Genomic DNA, 19,479 nt, shown 5'->3' with positions numbered 1-19,479 from the left:
CAGAATCTAGTTATCAAGAATGTTTTTCATACCTGGATGACAAAGAATTTCAAATGAGCTGCTATTTATTAAAAAAGATTTACAGTACAATCACCCAAGCTGGTGCTTTCTAGATATGATAGGACTGCAACTGCCAGCATTCTCAACGAGGCTGCAGTCATCCTTTCGAATTTTTCAGCTGCTGTCCTATTCTTATTATTATCATTAATTATGAATATATATAAATTTGTATCCTGCCTTTTTAATAAAAAATAGTGTGACCTAAAGATACAATACTGTTAAAACAATAACAATTCTAAAAGTATCAACTTGAGTTATTTATAAAAATAATAAAGGCGGGATAATAAATAAATAAATAAGCAAGCAAGCAAGCACGATTTTAAAGTTACGTAAAATTACGGCAGAATTTAAAGCTAGGCACAATCTAATGGGTACCCAATCGCTGCCGCTCTGGCTTCATTCTCTTCTAATTGCACGATCGTTATTTAAATAAAGAAAAATAATCCGCAGATACGGGCCTGAGGCGCCTGGCTCTTTCCGCAATTTGCTGGAAAAATAAGCAAACGCTTCCAGTCGCTTGAAGCAGTGAGCGACTTGTGCACCCTCCAATGAATTTGAACTACAACTCCCAGCATCCCTTGTTGGCTGAGTCCGCTGGAAGTTATAGTTCAGCAATGTCGGAAATGCCGTTTGCGTGGCCGAATCCTGCGACAAGTCTCTACGGTTTGGAGAGAAAGAAACTACAAGCTCCAGAAGCCACTGGGACTCCACTGCCAGTCTCGCCTCGCCCCTTCTCCACTACCTCCTGGTGCAAAAATGGCTGGAAGCGGTAGCGGTTCCAGAGGCAATATCCCCGATTATGAGACCGTGGAGCTGAACACTCGGGCGTTCCACGTGGGCGCCTTTGGGGCTCTTTGGAAGGAGGCGCTGCGCAAGGAAGACGTGTCTCTCCAGCAGGCGGAACCTGCGGACGACGAGGCGGCGCTGATGGAGGATTTTCTCTGCACGCCGGAGATCGCGGCAGAGTTGAGGGCTGTGTGCAGGTAGCTCATCCCGCTTCCTGGCTAACTGTATGGCGCGTTGCAATTTTGCGACCCCCGGACTATATGAATCTCACCCCTTGAATGCCTTTTGTTTTGACCTCAACCGTGGTTTATTTTTGAGTAAACCTGCGTAGAATGGGCGTGTGTGCAGAGTTATCCTCAGCTACAGCTCATTCACACACATTCCTCCTTGCTTGCTTGATCTAATCTATCATATTTGTAAGGCCGCCCATCTCACAACACGTGACTCTGGATGGCGCACCATAAAAAGCTATAAAGTGACAATATTACAAAACATTCCACAATTAAAAATTAATATTATTATTAAAAGGCTAGGAGAGAGCATTAGATGTTACAAAAAATGTAACCACCTCATTAAATCACCATTTCCTTGAGACCCCCATGCCTGTTCACACAGCCAAGTTTTGAGGGACTTCCAGAAGGACATCAGGGATGGGGCCAGTCTCACCAGGAGAGAGGTGATGTTCCACAAGACAGGTAACAAAGATACCCTATTAACCTTTTCTTGATGGTATGACCTCCCACCTAAGTCTCCATCTCCTGAGGCAGGTTGAAGACAGTCAAAGGTGCCCAAGCATGAAAAAGCACTTTCCTTCATATGGCGCACAAGCTCTGCCAATTCTAGGGCATGTAGAAAAGGAGCCTTCAGAGGCTGAGCTCCAGTTGACCCAGACAGGCCTGCTGTGGGACCACCCCTCACATCTGGCTGCAGGCTCTGCAGCTCTGCAACTATTTGTGCTGTGGTTTCTCAACCAGGGTTCTGTAGACCCCCAGGGTTCCGCAAGAGGTCATTAGGGGTTCCCTGGAAGATCTTGATTTATTTTTTAAAATTATTTCAAATTTGGGCAACTACGCATTAAAGAGGTAAGTTTCATTCTTTTTTTTTTTTAGTTTAAGAACACTGTTAATGCATATACACAGGCCTACACATGAAACGAATATAATAATTTTGTAACTTCTGGCCTATATTTGAGCCTGAATGTGCAGGGGATCCCCGAGGCCTGAAAAATATTTCAAGGGTTCCTCCAGGGTCAAAAGGTTGAGAAAGGCTGTGCTAGAGAGACCAGACACCTTAGTGGTGTAGTCAGTTCCTTTGCACTCTTGGTGGTTGACATCTGGGAATATAGACCTTGTGGAATGAGGATCTTACAGAAGATAGAGGATTAAAATAAAATATTCACAGGATTCCTATGGCCACCCCAACATCAAGAAGTTAGTATTCTTATGGCAAGAGCTTTTAAAACCCTTTTGTGATTACAATCTCTGGCTCAGGCTTAGATACCAAGTGTCCAGAATCATGGGAACTGGAGACTTGCTGCAAAGGGTTTTCAAGTAGGCTCTGAGCAGTTCCTCCAACAAAGCAGAGGCTGATTGGAGCAGAACTTGGGGGCAGTGGTGGAAAAAAATTTAGACCATGAGCTGCCTAAGCACCTCCCCGCCCCGCAAAGCCCAGTCTGGAAAAACTGGGAAGATACGAGTTGAAGTCCACATATCTTAAACTTACCAAGTCTGAGAAACATTGCTATACCTGATCAGTTGGAACATAAGAGGGATGGCAGATGAAGGAGCAGGGAATGCCTGGAATACTCTTAACTCCATTCATTAACTAAACACACTGTTGCTAACTTGGGGGTAGGGGCAGGCATGTATGCGTGGGTGTGGGTGTTTCCCCTCCTTACAAGAAGAACAGTAGCTTGAAGGGAAGTGGTTTTGAGGGAGAAGCATTGCAGGAAGGAGACAAGGGGAAAGAGGAAATGGTCCCTTTCTATTTACATTTAATCGAGTGGTATGAAAATCTCTAGCATAGTGCTGGTAATATCAGTCCCCATAGAGTTGAAATGAATCATTTTCAAAGAGAAATTGGGGGAAAGCCTGCTTGAACTCTGAACCTTACCCAACTGCACGTTCATGGCAGTAGTTGGTTACCCATTGGTAGGTGACAAGGGGTAGGACATGGTCAGGAACCTATCAGTCTCCCTGAAAGTAACCTATGCTACCTTCTGTGGGAGCAGCAATGGTAGGAAATAGACTTCTTTCCTCCCCTCTCAAGGTTCCTAAGAATTTTATGGACATGTTTATGCAGGTTTTTTAGTAAAAGTGTGAAAGTGCTTTGCCCTTATCTTTTTCCAAAATGTTCTTTGAATACCCAGTCTAGCCTTCCACCCTGATATTCTCTGGTAGTCTCCCATCCAAGGATTAACCAAACCCACTCTGCTTAGTTTCCAAGTTCAGACAATGTTGGCCAACATTAACCCACTTTGAGTTCTCTCCTCACTTAAGTCCTGTTAAATTCAGGAGCTCATTTTTTTTCAGTATAAACATAGGTTTACATAGGTTGGGGATAAAATCTGCAGCCCTAATTATACTTTCAGCCTGATCATGTGTATGCTTGCTCAGAATTAAGCCTCTCTGAGATTAATGGGGAAATATAACACAAAGAGTTGATACCAGCTTGATGGCACATAATCAGTCAATCAATCAATAAAACTGTACCCGTAAAAAGTGGACTTGTAGCTTCCCTGAAATGGATTCAGGCTACTTTATAACCCATTATTATTGTTTATTGGGCTTTGTCATTGACTACTGAAATCTCTCAGTGATATGATAAGAATAGCAGCAGTACCTGCAGGATAATTTTAAACCTCTGTTTTAGCTTGACTTTACACCCCACTGCAATATTCCAGTGACCCACATTCAAGGAGTGCTGTAACCTATATTATATTATTGTTATGCCCTAGCCCAACTCCATTAACAGGATGAGGGTGATCACTTGCAACTTTTTGACACAGGATGTATTTTTACATACAAAACAAAACCAAAACCCCTTTGTTCCACACAATGCAAGACCTTTGCCTCTCTATAACACTATCAAGGCTGGAATGGACTCAAAGTCCTGTGTTCGAGGGGTGGGCATGCTGTCTGTCCCTGGAATCTTCTGACTATGCAGCTTCCCTTTGGAACTGCAGTCTCTGTGTTTGTCCTTGGACACTGAAGTAAAAACGTATATCAAAGAGAAAACACAATAAATTGATTTCTATCCCACCTTTCATTCAGGTGCTCAAGGTGGTAGAGAGTGCTCTCTATTTTTCCTTTTTTTAATAATAATTTTATTAAAAATTACAATGAAAAAGATAAAAACTAATACAAACAAAAAAAAATACAAAGTGCAGAAAATAAAAAAAATAGAAAAATAAAAAATAATAATATAGTAAAGAAAAAGAAAAAAAATATTAAAGAAATGACTTCCCCTTCATCACAAGTATAAACGATTTTAGTAACTTACCACCTTCTCTTAAAATACAGCAAATGATCTCTTCTTCCCATATCCCATCTCTTAGCCATAACCACATCCTTAAAACCTCGTTGTTTCAGTCCTGATCAAAAGTCTATTAAACCAACTTTATATACCTTCTTTTTTACTTTTAACAATCTTTAGTCCTTTCAAATAATGTCTTAGAACTTGAATTCTTTTCCTTTTTTCCTTGTCCCATCTCACAAAATTCTTCAAAGCTTTAACAAGCCTCTTTTGTAATTCCAATGTAGGAAAATTATCCTGGTCACTCTCTTGGTTTGTTATTTGTGTACCCCTTTTAATTATTAAGACATCAGCCAGTTTCATTTTTATGTCCACTGTAGCATCTTTTTCCATATCATTCTTGTAGCCTATCATTTTAAAATCCACTTTCAGATCAGTCTCAATCTTGTCAGGTAAAACTTTTTCCATAATATCTTTTAAACACAGTCTATCTATAATGGCGGTGTTGGAGGAAAATTCTGAGAGTGCCTTGGACTGCAAGAAGATCCAACCAGTCCATCCTCCAGGAAATAAAGCCAGACTGCTCACTTGAGGGAATGATATTAAAGGCAAAACTGAAATACTTTGGCCACATAATGAGAAGACAGGACACCCTGGAGAAGATGCTGATGCTAGGGAGAGTGGAAGGCAAAAGGAAGAGGGGCCGACCAAGGGCAAGATGGATGGATGATATTCTAGAGGTGACGGACTCGTCCCTGGGGGAGCTGGGGGTGTTGACGACCGACAGGAAGCTCTGGCGTGGGCTGGTCCATGAAGTCACGAAGAGTCGGAAGCGACTAAACGAATAAACAACAACAACAATCTATAATGGCAGACATTCTTAATATTAACTTCTGGGTCCATTGTTCAAAAATATCCTTCAATAAAATATTTTGCTCCATTGTATTAGTAAGTCAAATTTAAGTGTTCTCCTTTAATTGCAGTCTTTAATTTCTTCTGGTTCCCTCTAGCATTCAGCCTTAAAAATCTCATCCTGTTTTTTTTAAAAGAATTCAAAATAAAAGCATTTTCCCATGGGAAGGATTCTTATAATTAATTCCAAAGTCTTATTTCAAATCCATCTGGACCCTTAGTCAGTTTTTAACTTTATAAAATCAAGATTCTTATCACCCTTTTGCTGTTTATTCCAGAAAAAAAAATAAAGTCCTTAAACTTGTATTTAAAACTTCTTTCACTAAGGTTTGAAGGAAAACTCACCTGATGTTTTCAGACTTGTCGATCCAAAGGTTCCTAATAGCTGAAAAGCAGTTAACAAGCAATTTCCTGAAGTGATTAGAAAAGGAAGTATGCAAACCCAGAGTCCTTTTAAAGGTGCTGACTGCAGTTTGAGCAAGATGGCTATTCCCTTTCTCCCAGAGCTCTAAACCCTCCAGAGACTGCTGTCTTGCGGTCTCCTCGGAAAGAGCAACTGTCTGGGGCACTTGTGGGTGATCTCAAGTCCTCTTCTTGTCTGGAGAGGAATTACGAAGAGCTGGTCTACTTGCCATGGTCGTCTTCAGTTCCTTTCATCTCTGAAAGTCCTCCCCTATTTTTTCCCTATAGCTACAATCCTGTGGGGTTGGGGTGAGAGTGATTGACCCCAAGCCACTCCAGTGGACTTCTGAGGTTGATATTTTTCTTTTTGGTTATGAATGCTCTGCTTAGTATTAGAGCTAAATATTAGTTGTAGTATTTCCAGATTTAGAATCTATTGGTTCCTATATGGAAAGGGAAAATCTCAACTATATGGGTGACAGTGCTATGTCCTTAAGCCTGTGGATGTCCTTTTCCTTTCCAAACATGAAAATATACTCATTCTTTTAGAATAAAGTTGTACTATGTGTGTGCTTGCTTGTTTGTGTTCTTTTAAAAAAGGTTTTTGCATTATATTGGTGTTCGGATTGGCAACCTGCTGTAAATTGAAATGCAAATAGTTCAACAGACTGAACAAGAGACTGCAACCAATTGGGATCTCTACAAATATGTATTGCAAGGCACTTTCAACTTCGGATATTTATAGGAAAGGCTCAGATATAGTATGAAGCAAGCATAAGGAGAGGACTTCATTTTGAGGAAAGCCAAGTTTGTCTGTTAAAATAGTGTCCCTACATCTGGTTTCTGTTTATAACATGAAATTTCTCCTGACGTCCTTTTTTGTATATTTATATATTTCTATAGCAGCCAAAGATGTGGGGAAAGAGAATGCACGCCATTAAGATGATGATGGGGTCATGGGAAAACTTCACTGCACGTTGTGCGTAGAGGCAGATTAGGAGCCGCTAACCTTTGTCTCAGCTCCATGTTTCTTAATACATGAATGCCTAGTTTTTACTAACAGGAAATGAGCAAAAGCTGTTCTTCTATACAAAATCACTACCGGCTGTAGAAGTTAGCATGGTAGACAAAAAATGTTTTGCCTGTTACAGTAGTTTTCTGTATTAAAGAACTGTTAATTTTTTTTAGTTACTTCTTACTGGTTTCTTTGCATAAAAGAGCATTTCTCTTTCATGTGAGTACCCACCAGGAATCAGAAGCTGGTAGTAATGAACAATGGGTTGGCTTTCTTCATTCTAAATATGAAAAATAGTCTATTTTCTACCAGTAGTCTTAAGGGCAGACTTGGTTCATACTCTTTATTTGCCAAACCATGGTAACAAGTCTCAATTTTCTGGGTTCACACAATCCACTAAGCCATAAACATTGTTCAGAAACCACAATAGCTAGTCTATTGAACACACTAATCAGAAAGAAACTGATTACATTGTGTTTTAATGTGATGTATGAATCCAGCCATACTGTTTCTGCTTGAAAGAGAAAAATCTACAGTAGCACTGGACATCTAGTCTGAAAACATTTTCTTGGCAATTGTCTAGGATCTAGGTTTACTTCCTACATGTAGTTGTATCATAGTATGTTTCTATATGTTCCTATATGTTTACAAGTTGACTTTTCCTATGAGCATAGAATTAATTTTTTATTTTTTATATTGTTTTTAGCATTGCTGCACTGAAGAGCTCTGATAAAGAAGATTCACAAGTGATACCTGAAGATACCAACTTAATAACTCTTAAGTATATTGAATTTCATTTCAGTTGCAATTCTGATTAGTTTAGTTTATTCTAAGCCATGATTAGTTTTAAGTACAGTTTATGAACTAAGGCAGTGAGCAGATTTATAAACATGCCAAGCCAAAGCAAGCAAACTGTGATGGCTTAGTTCAGTTAGTTTGCCTGACTGAATACTTCTAGCATGTACTTTAGGTCATTGCTGAATGCTAAATTTATGGGATATTTGTGGAAAAGGAGACTTTTGTTTATTAAATAGCTGTGGGAAGATGAGTGCCATTGTAGTTTGTAAGTGTTTCCAGTTTTATTGTTTTTTTATTACATTGTTCCTTGTATGGTGTTTTGGTTTTGTACACTGCCTAGGGCCTCTAGAGTGAAGCAGTTTATCAGTCAAATAAATAAATAAATAACTATTTAACACAGTTGTGCAGTTCCCCTGCATTGTCCAGCGAAGGGAAATTGGTGTTTCAGAAGTTAAGAAATAAAAATGTAACTGTAGGAAAGTGATACAACATAAATTATCTCCCCTTGTCTGTTGAGTTTTCCTTCCTTCTAGGAGGCTGAGACAGTTAGGCCTATCAAGTTAAACCAGTCATTCTGATTATTGGTACTTCTGAGGAATGGGTTTCTCTATGTAAAAACACAGAAATAACATTAAAAGCAAGTACTGCTCTGTAACTGTGATTAACCTTCTTCCAACATGGTGTATTTTCAACCATCTTAGATCAGGGATAAGCAATGAAGGATGCACATATGCGTCCCTTGACCCCAGGGAATTTCTCCTCCCATCATACTGTCAATAGCCTTTAACATCAGATGGCAAGCTGCCATACTGCAAAATAAAGCAACAGCTTCTAACATACGTATTTGCTAATTAAAGTCAAAGTTCTTTATTTTTGGTCATTGACCAGCCTTTATTTATTAATCAGTGATAGGCCTGTGGACAAAGTTAAGGGGGAGGAAAAAGGGGGCAAAGTGAAGCTGAGGTACTTGAGAGCATCTGGGGCCAGAAGGAATGGTAGGGAACTGTTTTCTGACATTACTTTCTGGTAAATGGGTCTTGTTGGACCATGACCGTGTCCTTGGCTGTTCAGATGGCCTACTCCTATATTAAACTCTTTGCAAAGCTGCCCAGGATCATCCCACATATCCAGAAGGCACTTAGTTGTGAAATCATTCTGTAAAATTGGTCCTCACAAGGTGTAGTCAAAAAGGTCAAGATGGCAGCTGTAGTGGGTGATTGGCACTTCACCTGTTTTTTTATCTGTGTCACACATGAAAAATAGGCTGATCTCCATTCACACCATCATGGACATCATCTTGACTTTTTTTACCATACCTGGCAGATAGCTCTGGGTTCTAGGAAATTGAAGATAAGTTTATTAACTACATTTCTGCCCTCACTTTCTAGGTCCTGCCTTTACATTTGGATGATCTAAATTAATCGTTTCTTAATTATTTATTAATAAAGCTCTCCATCCTTGAATATGCAAGTGCTTCATCTTTGGGTACCCTGCAGTGGTATACAAGTATATTTAAGATGTTACACTCTACAATAAAAGTACTTGACACCATATTATTTAAATAAAAACAGAAAAGGCAGTAAATATAAGGCAGATATAGCTAACCTGTCAACAGACAGAATTGGTGAAAATGTGTAAGTAGACAAAGGCTTATTTGAGCTGGCACTGAAACACTTATAGGACTGAAAGTTTCTTAAAGGAAAAAGTAGCTACCCAAATAATCATTGTTTATTCTGCTGGGAAATAGGTTTTGTTAATATATCTTCTCAGTACAGACAGATATCAATAAAATTATTCTAGTATGCAATGAATGAGTAAGAAGCTCTTTCTGTCAGTATTGATTTGTCTGGGATGATTTTTTTTTTTGCCCAACCCACTCTTAAGAATATTGCTTCCCACCCTATTGATCTTAGATAGTTTTGAAACCTAGAAATCAGAGCCAATAGTAAAATGTTGTTATTTTAAAATCCCTGTATGTCCAAATGAAGTTGTATTGGTTTGTATTACTTTGATTTATCAGAGTTTACTGTTAAAAGAATATTTTGAATCATGTGTTTGATACAGTTTGATACCTATAGAAATCCACACCATTGTACACTTGTTTCCAAAACTCTGCAAGATAAATTGTCTTCTTATGAGGATTTTACATAATACTTTCTTAGACTGTTCGATGAATGAGCTTGGTTTGGAATCAAAAGTTGCTGAGTTCTAATGTGATGTTTAATTCTGGATTTTATAAGGTTTATTTAAAAGAGTGTTAGATCCTGCATTTGGATTTAGGAATCCATTCCTTTCCCTTCTTTCCTTCTTCCCGTTTATAGAATTCGGCAGAAGGCTCTGGAGAGGCGAGAAGAAACCATCATTGTTGATCGTGCATGTAGACAAGAAACATTTATTCATGAGATGGTAAAGCCTCCCTTCTTGCCATTACCCTTCATTTATTGTATATCTAAGCTATTCCAGCTATACAATCATTAAAGAATTGCAAGATTTTATGTTCTAATGTCAATAAGGCCTTGCCACAGTAGCTGTCACAGGGTGCAGTTTGATGGAAGTTGCATAGCAATTATTGACCTTGTGTCTTATTCTAAGCCAAGTATGACATTTTGGCAATTTGATCGGCAGCCCAACACTTAGGAATTTGACAGATTGTGTGGAAAGGAAGTACCATGTCCTTTTGCTTGTATATCCACAATTCAGTAAAAGGTTGGAATTGTTCCCCAGCATTACTTGCTAATTAAGATGGATTCTGCCATTCACATTGCTTGATCAAGCTCTATTTCAAGCAGACTTCCCCATTCCTTCTTAAAATGAAGAAGATGGGCCTACATGGGAAGTGACTGAACTTTCCTTATACCTGCCAAGCTTGTGTGAGGTGAAGAGTTTGCAATAATGTCCACAGTTTTGCAGTTAAAGGCACACCCCTTAATATTATTGATACAGAGATCATACTTTGGTACTGGTTGCTGGTGGACAAAGAAACTTCTGTAAATAGTTCTTGAGAAATGTCTGATTTATGGTCAGCTTAGCTCACTAAGAGTGTTTAGACGCATGAATTGCTGGTTAAGATAAAATCATAGTTGGCTGGATTTCCTTGGACTTGAGTTATCCCTTAGAAATGCAGCTACATCAATTATTTAATCTTGGCAGAAAATTGCTTGATAATTTATGAAATACTAACAATGATGCTAAAAAGCATAGATGCCAACAGCATAGTAAAGGTAAAGGTTTCCCTTGACATTAAGTCCAGTCGTGTCCGACTCTAGGGGGCGGTGCTCATCTCTGTTTCAAAGCCGAAAAGCTGGCGTTTGTCTGTAGACACTTCTGTGGTCATGTGGCCGGCATGACTACACGGAACGCCGTTACCTGCCCGCCGAAGCAGTACCTATTAATCTATCTTGGACCATAAATAAATTATATTTATTTATGGTCCAATTTATGTATGTTTTTCCTGAATAAGCTCCGCTTAAGTCAGTGAGTTATGTACCCCAGTGATGGTAATGAAGTTGACCAACAGTGTTCTTAGCAACTTACAGTGAATGGAGATGTTTTCTCCCTCCCTCAGTAGGCAAAAAAAATCTATTCAGTGAGGTTGAATTATAACAACACTGAAGGTTGCATTCAGACCTCTCCTCCATAAGTAACAAAGTGAGGCAGAAATTGAGAATTTTGAAATTATTTAAGTAAAGGGAGTACAGAGTACAGTCTTTCCCCTATCTGTCACCCTGTGTTGGGAAGGAATTCTGAAAATTGTTTTCCCAACACATCTGGAGGGTTGGAAATGGCTGATAGAGTATCTATGCACATGTTTTGATTTCTGTTGGAAACATCGGATTAACTTTCCAATGTATTATTTTCCTAGGAATCCCATGCAATTGGAAAGAGGCCAAAAGATCCAGGGAATCTAATTGACGAAACTGAGCTTGTTTTAACTCTCAATATTTTTTATCCAGTTATATTTCAAAAGGTTAGTAATTAAGCTTAGCATCTATTTTAATGGCTTCTTAGCAAATAGATCATTTTATTTGGGGGAATGTGTGTGGGAAATTCTAGTGTGCTGAAATTTGGTCCTTTTGCAACATTTCCTTGACAAAATAGAGTCTACTTGTCTGCAGAAGGTTTTCAGAACACAAGATGCCATTAATTCTAAAGAAAAGTAATTCTAACTTTGGCTATATCCTACATAATGCAGACTGTCAATAGAGAACATCCTAATCCTTCCCAGAGTAATCCCAGAATGTCATTGTGAGGCAGAGCCCAACCCCTTCTCAGCAACATGACTTCCTTTTTTTTTTTTGGCAAGGCTAGTTTCATTCACAGCAGATTACATCTCTAGCAGAAATGCATCTCCTTCCAGACCTCACAGCAGGCTTGTTGTAGCCAAGACTTTGTTTAGAGACAACCCTAGATTCCTTTCACAGTTCAATGGTCTGTCTGGGACTGCAGTTGAATATGACTTCTGTATCCTTCCTTAGACATGAATACAGATTTACAGAAAACAGGAAAGCTGAGTATCCTCTGTGCATGCAGAAAATCCCAGGTCCAGTTTTTGGCATTTTGAGGTAGAGAAGGAGGGACTTTTATTTGAAACCCTGTTGCCAGTCAGTATAGAGACCCTACTGAGTTATTTGGAGTAATGAACTGATTCTGTGGCTAGATCAGGCATCACACTGAGCTATAGTTTATTTAACTGTGGGTTGTTCAGTAAATTACTGTTGAATGAGTTTGCACAATATGCTGAATGTAACAATTGCCTTACTCAACTAAAATGCTCAGACTCCATATCTAAGTTTAAGGTCTGGTTTTATTTAGAATAGAGTGCAAACAGAGAAAGCTGAGAATGAGAAAAGTGTGCCTAAACTCGAACTAAATAGCTCCGTTTCCAACAACGACCCCCCCCCTTGCATACAGAACAATCCCACATTCCCAGGTGCTCCTAACGAGCTCTGCTGATCGACGGGCAAAAAGACCTTAACATTTAAGAGATAACCCAAACACATTCCTTCCTGGCACAGCCCCACACATCTCCCCGTACAAGGTTTATCAGCAGCACCCTCCCAGCCAGGAACACGCATCAACACTCTGGCATGCGAACCGTTACGATGGAGCGAACATCGCAACAGTGACCATGACACTGAACTAAAGTCAAACAGTTCATTATGATAGGAACCCAGCCAGCATAAAGCTTGTGTGTATTGTTTGTAGCCAAATGTATTCTTCAGTTAAGGATAGCATTAGGAGTACTAGATTTGGGCTGCCAAAATCCAGATGATTGCTAGACAGCAGCGAAGAGAGCTCCTGGATTTGAACAGTTCAGATCTGGTAGCCTTCATGATATAAATCTCATATGTGGTAATTCTCTAACTTGAATAATATTTAGTCTTGGCTTCCTGTAAGAAACAGCTTAATGCAAGGACATTACTGTCTACTATACATTTAGATATGGAGAAGTAATGATAGAGTTGACTGGTTACATTCCTTGCAGCAGATGGAATGGCTGGTTTCAACTTGCTAAACTACAACTACACAAATTACATTTTGGCTTAGCCTGATGTGTGAATTCAGCCAGTCAGAAATGTTTTGATTGATCATTTCTTGCCCTCTCTGTCTCTGTTTTATAGCATAAGCTCCGAAAGCCGTATCAGACCCTGTTGGTCCTGGGGACCCAAAAACTTACTGAGCTCCGAGATTGCATTTCCTGTGTTAGTGACCTTCAGATTGGTGGGGAGTTCAGCAATCATCCTGATCAGGCCCCAGAAAATATCAGCAAGGTATCATAACATTGACTTCTAATGCATCTCCAAAGAGGGGAATTTAATTCTGAAACAGGTTCTTAAAATTTGAGTTACTGATCCTTTGAAAATATGCTTATCCACTCCTGGGGAAAACAAATGAGGTTGTTTCTATAGATTGTTTTTTTCTTCATTTGAGCAAGTAATAAGTAGTTGAATATAAGTGGGAACTAAGTAGAACTTTTTAATATTTTTAAACTAGCCTTTTAATTTTTCTGATTTATTTATGGATTATACTTCTAGATTGCCCAATATCTAGAGTTCTCAGGAAAGTGCACAAGGAAATTAAAAATGTAAAAAAACTAAGGATTAAGCCATTGTGATAAGAGAGATACACACATGCCCATGGTCATACTCATCCCCCCCCCATGATGAGGATGATGGGAGTGTGTGGGGGCTGTACACTTGTGAGGAGCTGTGCTCAAGTTGTTCAAGAGCTGCAAGTTTCTCGCTTGCTATCTACAAGATGGAGCGAAAGGATTCTCCAACACATTTCCTTTCATAACAGTCTTCCTACTAGTCAAATTAAGAAGCCATTAAAATTTGACTATTCCAAGAGGCCTTCAGCAAGTGGCCTGCAGGTGATTTATTGAGCGATTATTTTTATCGTGCATTAAGAGGCAGGTTGTTAATGTTTTTTTTTTAAAACTGTTTTAATTTTTGTTGCAAATGTGGAGTATTTGCAGCTTAGATCTGACTGTGATTGAAGTGACCCACAGGCGAAAGTAAATAAATAAATGGGCATTTTGAATGAGTCAGATGTCTTAAAATGCATTTTACTCATTTAAGGAATGAATATTTCATAGTGGGGGGGGGGTTCCTCTAACTCTGGTAATATTTCAGTGACAATGAAAAAACAGAAAAAGCTGGGGGAGGGATCAATCTTCAAAATTTGCCGGTATGCATTTGTGGCACCAAACCTTTACACTTCTCATCCCTATTTAAAATGTTAGGTCAGAGATACACATCTCCTAAATGCCATGACTGGGAAAGCATGTAGAAGCACTAATAATTATGCTGAATCCCTTTTAAGTTGGCGTTGCTTAATGAAAGCTCTTCTTAGGCTGTTACTTGCTGGAAGAAGGAACACAAGGATAATAGTGAGAAAGCAGTGGTGGTGGTGGTGGTGGTTTCAGCCACTTGTGACTTCTCTTTACCAGGCACATGATTCAGTTTAAGGAGAATTCTTTTGTATGTTAGAAAGGGAAAAAAGCAACCTTATTGTAGTGTCTTGGCTTGCAGTAAAAATAATGAACATTTTTTTTCAGCAGCTGGAGCAATGTTATGACCATTGGTAATGAGCTGATAAAAATCAGTAAAATGCTGTCTTTTGTGGACAAATTTTATTGCTATATAACATACTTGCCCTCTTTAGAAATGAAATATTTTTGTAGTGTTTGGGGGCTACTAGTATTTAAGGGAGGGAAAAAGGAAAATATGACATGGATGCTTTGTGCAGGGAAGATATGTATTATTTTGGTTAAATTCATAAAAAACACCAATTTGCCAGACAACTGCCAAATTGTAGTATGTTAATGGAGGCAGTTGGGTAGACTGGATGTCTTCTAATTTGAATGAGTGGTATGTTCAATTCTAAACCATTGGAGGAATAGAAGCTATTTTTGCACAGTGGTAGAAATAGCTTTATGAATGGAAAGCTATGAGAACTACTCAGATGTTAAATATACTTCTGCTTGGAATGGAGACTACCAGGAAATCTCAGAACTGTGGATTAAACTTGGAAATCAAAATACAGGTAGTTCTCACTTAACGATCATTCATTCAGTGACTGTTTGAAATTACGATAGTGAAGAAAAAATGGACTTAAGATCCATGCCCAAAATTAACGGCCATTGCAGTGCCCCCACGGTCATGTGATCGCAGACTGAGCCCTTGGCAATCAGTTCGCACGTATGACCGGTTGCCAGGTGCCCAGCAATCATGTGATTGCCATTTGCAATCTTCCCTGCTGGCTTCCCTGGAAGGTCAATGGGGAAGCCAGCAAGGAAGGTCACATGCCACTGCCACATGCCAAGAGGACTCCCTCTCAACTCTTTGGGCTGGCTGAAAAAGCTCCGTGCTGAAATCCAGACAGGATTTTTGTACGGAGCTTTTTCAGCCAGCCCAGAGAGATGAGAGGATGTCCGCTTGACTTCTTGGGCTAGCTAAAAAAGCTCCACACCAGGCCTTCTTCCCGAGGCGGTGCTGGGGAATGGCATGCACAGCTTGGAAAACGGTGCAAGGTGGCCTCAGGAAGAAGGCTTGGCATAGCCAAGCAGCTGCCTCACATACAGCTGGGTGTACCTCATTAGCAGCAGGAGTAAAATGGCAAAGGTCAGTTGGGCACAGCAGAGCCTGTGAAGCACAGGGCTGTGGGGCAACTGGGGCTTTGTGCCATACTGCAGCACCCACCCCACTGAGGCTCACCCGTGCTTCTTACCTGGGACTCTGTCTGCTTAACAACCTGTGATTCTCGCTTAATATCAGCAAAGGGAATTGCTGGGATTGTGGCTGCTAAGCGAAGCAGTCACATGATGTCTCGTTTAATGACCACATTGCTTAACCTAAATTCTGGTCCCAATTGTGGTCGTTAAGTGAGGACTACCTGTAACATCCCAGGAGAAAGCATGAAACAACATGGATCATCCATGAAGTTACTGCTCTGAGCAAAGAACTTGTCTATTCTGTGAATCTATTTATGGATAGGTTGGGGAAAAACCAAACATACCCATTTTTTATGTAGTAATCATAGATTTTCCAAGACATATTAATTGCATGTATATTATTTAGTCTGTTTTGTACTAGGAATGAGGTTACTAAGGATGGAGACTGATGTTTATAATTTATCTCAGGGAGTTAATAGTTTGTAAATGTCAGGCTTTACAGTTAGCTAACCAGAGGAGAGAGTGCCTGAAATGTGGGTCACCTCTCCTTTTTCTTCTAACAAAATTGTCCTGCGTCCTCCTCATTCCCTTTCTCTGTAGTGGCCAATTTTGACCCAAGAGTTATTTTGGGAAACCTGCTGGATTATCTGTCTTTGTGCTTCTAGCATACATCCAGTATGGTCCCAGTATTCTCTCATGTAGTAGTAAGGTAAACATTATCCTGATGCATTTTAAGGAAAGGCTAGGCTCTGTAGAAGCCTTTTCTTTAAAATGCATAAAGCTATTGCTATAACATCAAGCTACTGATGCATCAAATATTGCTATAATGATGAGTTTGGTTGGCATTTCAAGATGTGATATCCTATGTATTCTAATTAGCAAAACTAATGCTTTTTTCTCACCTTTCTTTATCTGTCTTCCTTTTTCCCAGGATCTCTATAAGTCTGCCTTCTTTTATTTTGAAGGTGTTTTTTATAATGACAGCAGGTATGCTGAATGCAGAGATTTGAGCAGGTAAAGAATTATTGCCATGTGTGAATCCCAGTCTTACTAACCTAGCATGCCTGTCCAGCAAGTTAGCTGCAATTGCATGGTTGAACTACTGACCTAAGAAGATAATATGAGTGGGACATTTCCATGTTAGGGTGCATCTAGATGCTGACAGATAAGGTTGGAGAGAAGGCAAGAAGGGCATTTAGTGGAGTGAACCTCTTCCTTTCTACCAACCCAGATCTCTTGATTTCAGAGCTTGACCCTTGGAGACAGGGATTTTAAAATGATGGGGGTAGGATTACAGAGCAGAATTAGGAAGTAGGTGGATGCTTACATCGCTCTTCTGCCCACTAATTTTATCCTCCAAATTCTCTTCGGCTCGTGTTTTTTTTCTTCAAAAGAATTTCTAGTTCTGGCTTTGGTTCCCAGCTTTTGGTCTCCAAATCTTGTTGCACTGCGGTAGCCAGAAGTTCTTGGAGTTATCACCTGATAACTGCAGACTTCAAGTTGGAATTTGCCGCATGTCTAAATGCATCAGCAGTTGCCTCATGGCTCTGATTTGAGCAGGCTGTCTCTTACTAAAATTGCAGGGATTTGAAGAAATCCCACTACCCTTTGTAAAAGTTAGCTCTGCCCTTAAGGCAATGGTATCAACACCTTCATTTTAACATGTTTACAAACCTGATCTCTTTGTAGTTCCCATCGATCATGCTCTAGGGCTTAATTTAGATCTTGCCCAGGATGCCAAGATAAAATGTTACTGTGGTTGATAGGAACATGTTCAAATTCTAGCTTGGATACCTGGTTTCTTAACATTTTCTCTTTGATGATTGCTATAGCAAAAGTAATAATCAATTTAGGGAATGAAAATATTGTCTCTACTAATTTCAGGACAATTATTGAGTGGGCAGAATCCCGTGACCGAGGTTATGGAAATCTTCAGGCTGCTCAAATGGAAGACTACACCTTTAATGATCTGAACATAAAAATAGGTTTCCCATACCTTTATGGTCATCAAGGAGACTGTGAGCACATTGTTATTATCACAGATATCAGGTAAGCTATTGTTCCTTTGCAGAGTCTCTGTTCGGAAATTGAGATTCTTTATGTTTCAGTTCTGTTTTCACGTGTTAGCATGCAAAGGGGTTATCATCTGTAATTATGCTTTGTCTGCTGATTCTCTGGGGATCCACTTACTTTAATCTCCTCCCCACCCACCCCACCATTCTGGGTTTACTGACCATATTCAGTTCATGCAGGCTGATTTGCGTGTGGAGAGGTAATGCCAATTCTTTCTTCCCGCTTCACTTCTGTAGGTGCTTGCTCTTTTGTTTGGATATTCGTTTTCTGTAATGAATAGATATATACTTACTCTGTAGCCTTGGTTGCCTTGAAACAAATAATATCTGTTATTATAATGGTGCCTGTCTCTCTTTCTCTTTCACTAGTTGTTTAGTCTAATCTATCTCTTTTTCAATCTTTTATCTTGCAAGGCTTATTCATCGGGATGACTGCCTGGACAGAAGCCTCTATCCCTTATTAACCAAGAAACATTGGCTATGGACTAAAAAGTGTTTTGTATGCAAGATGTACACAGCCAGGTGAGTAATAACATAGATATTTCAGTTGGAGGGACTAAATTTGAACAACACCCAGTAAGAATCAAAACCACAGTAACAATAGGCAACACAAGGAAAGCAAAACCAAGTAACACAGTGTTTTTCAAACTTGGCAATTTTAAGATGTGTGGACTTCAACTCCTAGAATTCCCCAGCCTGCATGCAGGCTGGGGAATTCTGGGAATTGAAGTCCACACATCTTAAAGTCCACACCACACATCTTAGAGTTGCCAAGGTTGACAAACACTGAAGTAATATAAAGAATAGGCTTTCTGATCAGTTTGTTACATTTTACAGCAGTGTTTTTCAACTTTGATAACTTTAAGATGTGTGGACATCAACTCCCAGGATTCCTTGCCAGCATGCTGGCTGGGGAATACTGGAAGTTGAAGTCCACACATCTTAAAGTTACCAAGGTTGAAAAACACTGTTTTAAAGTATGTCTTGAAAAACATTACTGATTGAAATGCATCAGGAACATAAATAAAGCAGCCTCAAGTGAAGAACCAGGTTTTCAGGGCCTTACAGAAGGTCAGCAGGGTTGGGGCCATCCAGATCTCTGGAAGAATGTTGTTCCATGTTATCCATATAATTAAAATGTTCAGTAGGTTGGTAAGGAATTCTTGATAATTTTTTTTTATTATGGTACTGTTTTATGTATGCTGTTCTTGTAGGCTGATTAGAGTCACATATTGATGCAACTTCAAAGCACTCAGAATGAATGAATGAATGAATGAATGAATGAATGAATGAATGAATGAATGAATGAATGAAATCATATCTTCCAAGTGACCCTCTTTGTATTGGACCCTACAGGTGGGTAACCAATGAAGACAGTCTTGCTCCACAAGAGCCCTCATTCTTTTGCGATGTCTGTTTTCAAACACTGCACTATGATGCAGATGGGAACAAGTTGGGGGAGTTCCTTGCCTACCCTTATGTTGATCCAGGGATTTTCAACTGAGACTTCTCAAAGAAGATGGAAGATGAAATAATATGGTATCTACTTCAGTGCCTGTTGGAAAATGGAGCATCCAACACTGTGGTTAAGCAATGAACAGCTTTTTTTCAATATGTCTACTTAATATACTTAAACATACTTCAGTATGTTTACACACACACACACTCACACACGTCTATGTATTTCATTTTATTATTACATCTTGATCAATGCATTTCAGAGGCCAATGAAAGCTGAATTCCTTTGCCTTGCAGTGGTATCAAAGTTGAGGCATGTCAGAAAG

General features: G+C 39.4%; 1 protein-coding gene across 1 annotated transcript; it reads left to right on the top strand.

The window, feature by feature from the left end:
- Positions 1-709: 709 nt before the first annotated feature.
- SNAPC3 (small nuclear RNA activating complex polypeptide 3) lies at positions 710-19,375 on the top strand. Its single transcript, XM_063295059.1, has 9 exons — positions 710-1,043; positions 7,356-7,430; positions 9,769-9,853; positions 11,310-11,414; positions 13,069-13,218; positions 16,555-16,637; positions 17,508-17,672; positions 18,110-18,217; positions 19,052-19,375. The coding sequence occupies exons 1-9, from the start codon at positions 817-819 to the stop codon at positions 19,197-19,199; spliced, it is 1,146 nt and encodes a 381-aa protein (XP_063151129.1). The 5' UTR covers positions 710-816; the 3' UTR covers positions 19,200-19,375.
- The last annotated feature ends 104 nt before the right edge of the window (positions 19,376-19,479 follow it).

Source organism: Candoia aspera, chromosome 2 (genome assembly GCF_035149785.1).
Source record: "Candoia aspera isolate rCanAsp1 chromosome 2, rCanAsp1.hap2, whole genome shotgun sequence".
In the NCBI taxonomy this organism is placed as follows: Eukaryota; Metazoa; Chordata; class Lepidosauria; order Squamata; family Boidae; genus Candoia; species Candoia aspera.
This window is presented reverse-complemented; position numbering and strand designations above follow the sequence as displayed.